The 10,733-nt window shown below is 42.5% G+C and overlaps 1 protein-coding gene across 1 annotated transcript in view; it reads right to left on the bottom strand.

The window, feature by feature from the left end:
• cryz (crystallin, zeta (quinone reductase)) overlaps nt 1–9,896 on the bottom strand; it is a 14,359-nt gene extending 4,463 nt beyond the window's left edge. The window contains exons 1-4 of the mRNA XM_059344359.1: nt 9,743–9,896; nt 8,895–9,047; nt 918–1,081; nt 31–82 (exon numbers count right to left, since the gene is read on the bottom strand). Coding sequence (XP_059200342.1) covers nt 31–82; nt 918–1,081; nt 8,895–9,047; nt 9,743–9,850 — 477 coding nt within the window. The 5' untranslated portion in view covers nt 9,851–9,896. The remainder of the gene's footprint in view (nt 1–30; nt 83–917; nt 1,082–8,894; nt 9,048–9,742) is intronic.
• Nucleotides 9,897–10,733: the final 837 nt, after the last annotated feature.

Below are 10,733 nucleotides of genomic sequence, written 5' to 3'. Positions count from 1 at the left end.
TTATATTTATATATATATATATGTATGTACCCCTCCGCTGGCTCCGTGGACCAGGACGGTCTCTCCAGCTCTGGTGTGAGCTCTGAAACACACAACAGTTAAACACACGTAATTCTGATATCAGGCTGATTCTGATGATTTCTGACATCAACACTTGTTGTTTTAGTGAAACTACAAGATGTTTTTATGAGTCTGGAGACTCAACTGGCTGTAAACTCAATGAGGCCAGTTTCAGTTTGATGATGATATACCAAGTAAAACTGGAGACAAGCTCAAATAGATTTAGTATCAAATGATAGAACTGGATGGAACCCTCTTACCCTCTTTAAGACACAAAATGACCAAAAAAATACACAAAATGACCCAAAAAAGACACAAAATGACTAAAAAAAGACACAAAAAGACTAAAAAAGACACAAAATGACTAAAATTGTTCCTCTAAACACACCAGAGCCAAATCAAATGGAGTCCCACTAGAATAAAACCAGAGTTGATGACAGGATCACACACAATCACAAGATCACATTTATGTTGGTTTTTCTTTGTTTCTTTTTGGTTCTAAATGTTGATCCAGTTAGTCAGAATAAAAAAACAATTATTATTATCAGGTCATATAGGTGAAAAATATACCAACATGGTATTTAAACATGTTTTAAGGTGAATACAGGCAGGATGGAAGGAGTCAGACATGGAGGAAATAGAACAAAACTACAGAGAGAGTTAACAGATTAAAGGTTGACACGTTGTCAGAGTGTTGGATGATTGAATCACTGTCACTAAAACATGTCAGTCTTTAGAGACGTGAGACAGATGTGTGAGACAGGTATGTGAGGTGAGACAGGTGTGTGAGGTGAGACAGGTATGTGAGGTGAGACAGGTATGTGAGGTGAGACAGGTGTATGTGAGACAGGTCCCACCTGTGCAGCAGGGCCCTGTAGGCGGTGAAGTAGGGGACCCCGATGGCTGAACCCTGCAGGAAGTCCAGAGAATCAGGAAGCTGGAAGACGGACGACTCCTCTGATACACAGAACTCAGCATAACCTCCAGAGACCGAAGAGGTGGTGAACACACGCTGTCCTGCCTATAAACACATTATTATTATTATTATTATTATTAATATTATTATTATCTCCTCCAGAGACTGAAGAGGTGGTGAACACACGCTGTCCTGCCTATAAACACATTATTATTATTATTATTATTTTTATTAATAACAACATTATTATTATTAATATTATTATTAATGTCATTATTATTATTATCTCTTCCAGAGACTGAAGAGGTGGTGAACACACGCTGTCCTGCCTATATACACACACATTATCATTATTATTATTATTATTATTATTATTATTATTACAATGCGGCTTCCGTCCTGGCCGTGGAACAACGGACCAGCTCTTTACCCTCACAGACTTCTGGAGGGGTCATGGGAGTTTGCCCATCCAGTCTACATGTGTTTTGTGGACTTGGAGAAGGCCTACGACCGTGTCCCTCGGGGGGTCTTGTGGGGGGTACTGAGGGAGTATGGGGCACCGGGCTCGTTGCTACGAGCTATCCGGTCCCTATATAACCAAAGTGAGAGCTGTGTCCGCATACTCGGCACAACGTCAAACACGTTCCCAGTGGGTGTTGGCCTCCGCCAGGGTTGCCCCTTGTCCCCGATTCTGTTTGTGGTTTTCATGGACAGGATCTCAAGGCGCAGCCGGGGGGAGAAGGGATCCGGTTTGGTGACCTAAGAATTGCATCTCTGCTTTTTGCAGATGATGTGGTTCTTTTGGCTTCATCAAGCCGGGACCTCCAGCACTCACTGGGGCGGTTTGCAGCCGAGTGCGAAGTGGTTGGGATGAGAGTCAACACCTCAAAGTCTGAGGCCATGGTTCTCTGGGTGAAAACGGTGGACTGCTCCCTCTGGGTGGAGAGAGGTACTGCCCCCTCTGGGTGGAGAGAGGTACTGCCCCCTCTGGGTGGAGACAGGTACTGCCCCCTCTGGGTGGAGAGAGGTACTGCCCCCTCTGGGTGGAGACAGGTACTGCCCCCTCTGGGTGGAGACAGGTACTGCCCCCTCTGGGTGGAGAGAGGTACTGCCCCCTCTGGGTGGAGAGAGGTACTGCCTCCTCTGGGTGGAGACAGGTACTGCCCCTCTGGGTGGAGAGAGGTACTGCCCCCTCTGGGTGGAGACAGGTACTGCCCCCTCTGGGTGGAGACAGGTACTGCCCCCTCTGGGTGGAGAGAGGTACTGCCCCCTCTGGGTGGAGAGAGGTACTGCCTCCTCTGGGTGGAGAGAGGTACTGCCCCCTCTGGGTGGAGACAGGTACTGCCCCCTCTGGGTGGAGAGAGGTACTGCCCCCTCTGGGTGGAGAGAGGTACTGCCTCCTCTGGGTGGAGACAGGTACTGCCTCCTCTGGGTGGAGACAGGTACTGCCTCCTCTGGGTGGAGACAGGTACTGCCTCAAGCGAAGTAGTTCCAGTATCTGGGGGTCTTGTTCAGCAGTGAGGGTAGAACGGAGCGTGAGATGGACAGGTGGTTTGGTGCGGCGTCAGCAGTGATGTGGTCGTTGTACCGGACCGTCGTGGTGAAGAAGGAGCTGAGCCTGAAGGCAAAGCTCTGGATTTACCGCTCCATCAACGTTCCAACCCTCACCTATGGTCATGAGCTTTGGGTAGTGACCAAAGAACGAGATTGTGGATACAAGCGGCTGAAATGAGCTTCCTCCGTAGGGTGGCTGGGCTCAGCCTTAGAGATAGGGGGAGGAGCTCAGACATCCGGAGGGAGCTCGGAGTAGAGCTGCTGCTCCTTCTCCTCTAAAGGAGTCAGCTGAGGAGGTTTGGGCATCTGGTAAGGATCCTCCCGGGCGCCTCCCGTTAGAGGAGTTCCAGGTCCAACTGGTAGGAGGCCCCGGGGAAGACCCAGAACATGGTGGAGGGATTATATCTCTCTCCTGGCCTGGGAACGCCTCGGGGTCCAGGAGGAGCTGGACGTTGTGGCTGGGAGAGGGGCACCTGGAACGCCCTGCTTAGCCTGCTGCCCCCGCGATAAGAGGAGGAAAATGGATGGATATTATTATTATTATTATTATTATTATTAATAACAACATTATTATTAATATTATTAACATAATTATTATTATTATTATTATTATTAATAATAATAATAATAACAACATTATTATTAACATGATTATTATCTCCTCCAGAGACTGAAGAGGTGGTGAACACACGCTGTCCTGGCTATAATACAACACATTATTATTATTATTATTATTTTGTGTGCTTGCAAAAGCACACTAACTATTATTCACCGGGCTTATTTTGTGTGCTTGCTTGCAAAAGCACACTAACTACTATTCACCGGGCTTATTTTGTGTGCTTGCTTGCAAAAGCACACTAACTACTATTCACCGGGCTTATTCTTATTCTTACGTTTCTTCCGTGTCATTTTTCGGTCGACTACTCCTCCCAGAGTTTTGGCCACACATACACAAAAAAGGTATCAAACCGACCGGCTCGCCCATGACAAGTGTGCTATGACTTTTATAAGGGTTTAGACAAACGGTTTTCAAATTATTGGGCAAAAACACGTCAAAAAATCCCCCCAATGTAACCCTATGGAGAGTCTAGAGCGGTGATGTCATCAAACAGAGTGTAGAGGGAGAGAACGAATTGTCAAAAAATAAATTTGAAAACTGCGCTCCAGGCCGCAAATTTCACTCTACAGAAATAATTTATACATAGAAACGTAGGAAAATTTGTCCTCTCACTCACAATCCTCTGGTAAAGCTGTCAGAGTTATAGTTTGGGCGCAGGATGCACAGATGCTCAAACAAAATGCACCAACTGCCGCATCGGCTCCCATATTAAAAATGCAGGAAGATTTCTCAAAAAAAAAAATTTAACCGTTTTTTTAAATCGCTCTAACAAAGCTATTTTTTCACTTTTCTTAAAAAAAAATATATGTAGACGTTGAGGAAGAACTCAGGACGCTCAAAGTGAAGTCGGATCAATGATAGGTATTATGGTTTTGCCGAAAATGCTTTCTGTTCGAGGCCAGAATTTTCAGTTTGTCCACCTCTGTCTGTGGAACTGTCTCCATCGTCAGTTAATTTCAGTTGATTGCTCTGCTCTTATTGGTCGACTCCACCTGGCCACCTGGTTGCTTAGCTACCAAAGCCTCCCCCCTCCCCCCTCCCTCCTCCAACACAGACATTCTAACTGATAACTGTCAGTTTACTCTAAGTGAACAGACTTCATAAAACATGAGACCTAATAACTTGACCATACATTGTCCAATCTTCCTCAAACTTGTCAAGCATGATGATGGTTCATCACTGACCACTTATACATAACAATATTTCATAAATTCCCGCCCTTTTTGGTTAGCCACGCCCCCTTTCATAACCAATGAACCGTTTGTCCTAGAAACTTGTATAAAGTGTCAGATTACTCGGCATAGAGTCCCTTTTTAACTGGTGATTGATTACCCCGCCCCTTTTTATTAGCCACGCCCCATTTTACTAACTAGTGAACCGTTTGTCCTAGAGACTTGTACGAGGTGTGAGTGCACTCAGCAGAAAGTCCCTGTTTAATCCCTGCCCCTTTTGATAAGCCACGAGAGTCACGGTCCAGAGGCAAGCACACAATCAAAATTTCTTTAGAAATTTTCTAGTTTTTATTTTTCTTTTTCTTCCGTTTCTTCCGTGGTGTTTTTTCGGTCGACTACTCCTCCCAGAGTTATGGCCACACATACACAAAAAAGGTATCAAACCGACCGGCTCGCCCATGACAAGTGTGCTATGACTTTTATAAGGGTTTCGACAAACGGTTTTCAAATTATTGGGCAAAAACACGTCAAAAAATCCCCCCAATGTAACCCTATGGAGAGTCTAGAGTGGTGATGCCATCAAACAGAGTGTAGAGGGAGAGAACGAATTGTCAAAAAATACATTTGAAAACTGCGTTCCAGGCCGCAAATTTCATTCTACAGAAATAATTTATACATAGAAACGGAGGAAAATTTGTCCTCTCACTCACAATCCTCTGGTAAAGCTGTCAGAGTTATAGTTTGGGCGGAGGACGCACAGATGCACAAACAAAACACATCAACTGCCTCATTGCCACCATATTAAAAATGCAGGAAGATTTCTCCCCCAAATTTTTTTTACAGTTTTTTAAAATCGCTCTAACAAAGCTATTTTTTCATCTTTCTTTAAAAAAAATATATGTAGACGTTCAGGAAGAACTCAGGACGCTCAAAGTGAAGTCGGATCAATGATAGGTATTATGGTTTTGCCGAAAATGCTTTCTGTTCGAGGCCAGAATTTTCAGTTTGTCGACCTCTGTCTGCTCACTGTGATGGAACTGTCAGTTAATTTCAGTTGATTGCTCTGCTCTTATTGGCCGACTCCACCTGGCCACCTGGTTGCTTAGCTACCAAAGCCTCCCCCCTCCCTCCTCCAACACAGACATTTTAACTGATAACTGTCAGTTTACTCTAAGTGAACAGACCTAATAACTTGACCATACATTGTCCAATCTTCCTCAAACTTGCCAAGCATGATGATGGTTCATCACTGACCACTTATACATAATAATGTTTCATAAATTCCCGCCCTTTTTGATTAGCCACGCCCCCTTTCATAACTAATGAACCGTTTGTCCTAGAAACTTATACAAGGTGTCAGATTACTCGGCATGAAGTCGCTGTTTAACTGGTGATTGATAGCCCCGCCCCTTTTGATTAGCCACGCCCCCTTTCATAACTAATGAACCGTTTGTCCTAGAGACTTGTATGAGGTGTCTGTGAACTTAGGACAGAGTCCCTGTTTAACTGCTGATTCAAGCCACGCCCCCTTTGAGTGACCACGCCCCCTTTTACTAACTTGTGAACCGTTTGTCCTAGAGACTTGTATGAGGTGTCTGTGAACTTAGGACAGAGTCCCTGTTTAACTGCTGATTCAAGCCACGCCCCCTTTGAGTGACCACGCCCCCTTTTACTAACTTGTGAACCGTTTGTCCCACAGACTTGTATGAGGTATCTGTGAACTCAGGACAGAGTCACTGTTTGACTGTTGATTTGAGCCACGAGAATGATGGTCCAGAGGCAAGCACACAATCAAAATTTCTTTAGAAATTTTCTAGTTCTTCTTCCGTTTCTTCCGTGTCATTTTTCGGTCGACTACTCCTCCCAGAGTTTTGGCCACACATACACAAAAAAGGTATCAAATCGACCGGCTCACCCATGACAAGGGTGCTATGACTTTTATAAGGGTTTCGACAAACGGTTTTCAAATTATTGGGCAAAAACACGTCAAAAAATCCCCCCAATGTAACCCTATGGAGAGTCCAGAGTGGTGATGTCACCAAACAGAGTGTAGAGGGAGAGAACGAATTGTCCAAAAATAAATTTGAAAACTGCGCTCCAGGCCGCAAATTTCACTCTACAGAAATAATTTATACATAGAAACGTAGGAAAATTTGTCCTCTCACTCACAATCCTCTGGTAAAGCTGTCAGAGTTATGGTTTAGGCGTGAGATGCAGAGATGCACCACCAAAACCCAAAAACAGCCTCATTGGCTCCCATATTAAAAACGCAGGATGATATCTCAAAAAAGGAGATGTAAGAGTTTTTTGAATTCGCTCTAACAAAGCTATTTTTTCATTTTTCTTTAAAAAAAATATATGTAGACGTTGAGGAAGAACTCAGGACGCTCAAAGTGAAGTCGGATCAATGATAGGTATTATGGTTTTGCCAAAAATGCTTTCTGTTCAAGGCCAGAATTTTCAGTTTGTCCACCTCTGTCTGCGGAACTTTCTCCAACAGCAGTTAATTTCAGTTGATTGCTCTGCTCTTATTGGTCGACTCCACCTGGCCACGTGGTTGCTTAGCTACCAAAGCCTCCCCCCTCCCCCCTCCCTCCTCCAACACAGACATTCTAACTGATAACTGTCAGTTTACTCTAAGTAAACAGACTTCATAAAACATGAGACCTTATAACTTGACCATACATTGTCCAATCTTCCTCAATCTTGCCAAGCATAATGATGGTTCATCACTGACCACTTATACATAACAATGTTTCATAAATTCCCGCCCTTTTTGATTAGCCACGCCCCCTTTCATAACTAATGAACCGTTTCTCCTAGATACTTGTATGAGGTGTCTGTGAACTCAGGACAGAGTCCCTGTTTAACTGCTGATTCAAGCCACGCCCCCTTTGAGTGACCACGCCCCCTTTTACTAACTTGTGAACCGTTTGTCCTACAGACTTGTATGAGGTGTCTGTGAACTCAGGACAGAGTCCCAGTTTGACTGTTGATTTGAGCCACGAGAATGATGGTCCAGAGGCAAGCACACAATCAAAATTTCTTTAGAAATTTTCTAGTTATTCTTCCGTTTCTTCCGTGTTGTTTTTCCGTCGACTACTCCTCCCAGAGTTTTGGTCGCACATACACAAAAAAGGTATCAAATCGACCGGCTCACCCATGACCAGTGTGCTATGACTTTTATAAGGGTTTCGACAAACGGTTTTCAAATTATTGGGCAAAAACACGTCAAAAAATCCCCCCAATGTAATCCTATGGAGAGTCTAGAGCGGTGATGTCATCAAACAGAGTGTAGAGGGAGAGAACGAATTGTCAAAAAATTAATTTGTAAACTGCGCTCCAGGCCGCAAATTTCACTCTACAGAAATAATTTATACATAGAAACGTAGGAAAATTTGTCCTCTCACTCACAATCCTCTGGTAAAGCTGTAAGAGTTATAGTTTTGGCGCAGGACGCAGAGATGCACTAACAAAACGCACCAACTGCCTCATTGGCTCCCATATTAAAAATGCAGGGAGATTTTGGAAAAAATTAGATGGAAGAGTTTTTTTAAATCGCTCTAACAAAGCTATTTTTTCATTTTTCTTAAAAAAAAAATATATGTAGACGTTGAGGAAGAACTCAGGACGCTCAAAGTGAAGTCGGATCAATGATAGGTATTATGGTTTTGCCAAAAATGCTTTCTGTTCGAGGCCAGAATTTTCAGTTTGTCCACCTCTGTCTGCGGAACTGTCTCCAACAGCAGTTAATTTCAGTTGATTGCTCTGCTCTTATTGGTCGACTCCACCTGGCCACGTGGTTGCTTAGCTACCAAAGCCTCCCCCCTCCCCCCTCCCTCCTCCAACACAGACATTCTAACTGATAACTGTCAGTTTACTCTAAGTGAACAGACTTCATAAAACATGAGACCTTATAACTTGACCATACATTGTCCAATCTTCCTCAAACTTGCCAAGCATGATGATGGTTCATCACTGACCACTTATACATAACAATGTTTCATAAATTCCCGCCCTTTTTGATTAGCCACGCCCCCTTTCATAAATAATGAACCGTTTCTCCTAGATACTTGTATGAGGTGTCTGTGAACTCAGGACAGAGTCCCTGTTTAACTGCTGATTCAAGCCACGCCCCCTTGAGTGACCACGCCCCCTTTTACTAACTTGTGAACCGTTTGTCCTACAGACTTGTATGAGGTGTCTGTGAACTCAGGACAGAGTCCCAGTTTGACTGTTGATTTGAGCCACAAGAATGATGGTCCAGAGGCAAGCACACAATCAAAATTTCTTTAGAAATTTTCTAGTTATTATTATTATTATTATTATTATTATCTTCTCTCTGCTCTGTGTAAACAGCCTGTCCTGTATACCTGCTGTATGAATATAATGGTTGATATAATATTTAATAACCTGCTGTATGAATATAATGGTTGATAGTAATATTTAATAACCTGCTGTATGAATATAATGGTTGATAGTAATATTTAATAACCTGCTGTATGAATATAATGGTTGATATAATATTTAATAACGTGCTGTATGAATATAATGGTTGATATAATATTTGGACCTTTACTGCAGTGACTCCTGCTCCAACAGCTTCCACCACTCCAGCTGCATCAGAGCCCGGCGTGTAGGGCAGCGAGGGCCGCCGGGCGTAGGTCCCCGCACGGATGTACGTCTCCACGGGGTTCACGCCGCACGCCTGGACCCGGATCAGGACCTGAACCACACATAGGGTACAAAAACCACCAGCAGGAACCGGTTAGACTGGTTATTATATTCTGTATGTCCATGGTTCTATGGGGACATAATTAAAAGACAAGCAGCAGAATGTACATGTTCACTTTAATCTCAATACAGCTGCATGTTGTATTTACAGCTTGTATATTCACAGCATGTTGTATTTACAGCTTGTATATTCACAGCATGTTGTATTTACAGCTTGTATATTCACAGCATGTTGTATTTACAGCTTGTATATTAACATGTTGTATTTATAGCTTGTATATTAACTGTTTGCTCCTGAGGACTCATAGAGAGTTAAATATTAATATTTCTGCTGCAGACTGACTGTAACTCGGACCAAAGGTTGATTCTACAGGTTGATCTTTAATAAAACTCTTCACTGGGTTTTATAGAAGTTCTTCTAGTTTTATGTTGTTTGTTTAAGTTTACTCTTCCTTTTGTACTTTGACCTAATGATGATGATAAAACGGTTATAGAGGAAATATTCCTGTTAATAGAACTAGAGCGGCCGTGTTCCGCTTGGTCCTAGTGCCGCTCGGTTCTCTACTGGACGGGAAAAACCGCAGGGGACAAAAACGGACTTTAGAAAAAGTGCAGGGACATGTCAGGTGTCTCACCTGTCTCACCTGTCCCACCTGTCTGTCTCACCTGTCTGTGTGTGTGTCTCACCTGTGAGGGTCCGGGCTGAGGGACAGGAACATCTGAACACAGTCTGAGGACCGACGGAGACCCGAACTCGCGGACCAGGACGGCCCTCATCAGCCTGCAGCCCGACATGTCTACACACACACACACACACACACACACACACACACACACACACACACACACACACACACACACACACACACACACACACACACACACACACACACACACACAGAGCAGAGGGACGGCCCACTCCGGGTTCAGGTCCTCCTCAACACTTCCGGGACCAGCAGCAGGTCTGAGACCAGCAGCGCCCCCCTCTGGACCGGAGAGACAAGACTCAGTCTGGTTTAGAAATATCTAGGCTATAATTAATAATAAATAAATAGTAATAAAATATATGTATTGATGCTTCGTAAACCCAATTCCTCTTTATTAATAATGATGATGATAATAATAATAATAATAATAATAATAATAATAATAATAATAATAATAATAATTATTATTATTATTATTATTATTATTATTATTATAAATAAACAGCAGTGTGGTGGGAAGGTTGTCTGGTAACATTTTTATTATTATTTGATTATCATTATTTTTTTATTATTATCATTTTATTATTATTTTTTTATTATATTAAATAAACAGCAGTGTGGTCTGAAGGTTGTCTGGTAAGTTATTATTATTTTATTTGATTATCATTATTATTTTTATTTTATTTTATTATTATTATAAATAAACAGCAGTGTGATTGGAAGGTTGTCTGGTAAAATTATTATTATTATTCTTTTATTATTATCATTTTATTTTTTTATTATAATAAATAAACAGCAGTGTGGTCTGAAGGCTGTCTGGTAAGTTATTATTATTATTATCATTTTATTTTTTTATGATAATAAATAAACAGCTGTGTGGTCTGAAGGCTGTCTGGTAAGTTATTATTATTATTATCATTTTATTTTTTTATGATAATAAATAAACAGCTGTGTGGTCTGAAGGCTGTCTG

Source organism: Centropristis striata, chromosome 11 (assembly GCF_030273125.1).
Source record: "Centropristis striata isolate RG_2023a ecotype Rhode Island chromosome 11, C.striata_1.0, whole genome shotgun sequence".
Taxonomy (NCBI): domain Eukaryota; kingdom Metazoa; phylum Chordata; class Actinopteri; order Perciformes; family Serranidae; genus Centropristis; species Centropristis striata.
Note: the sequence above shows the minus strand (reverse complement) of the source record. Positions and strands in the feature narration are given on the sequence as shown.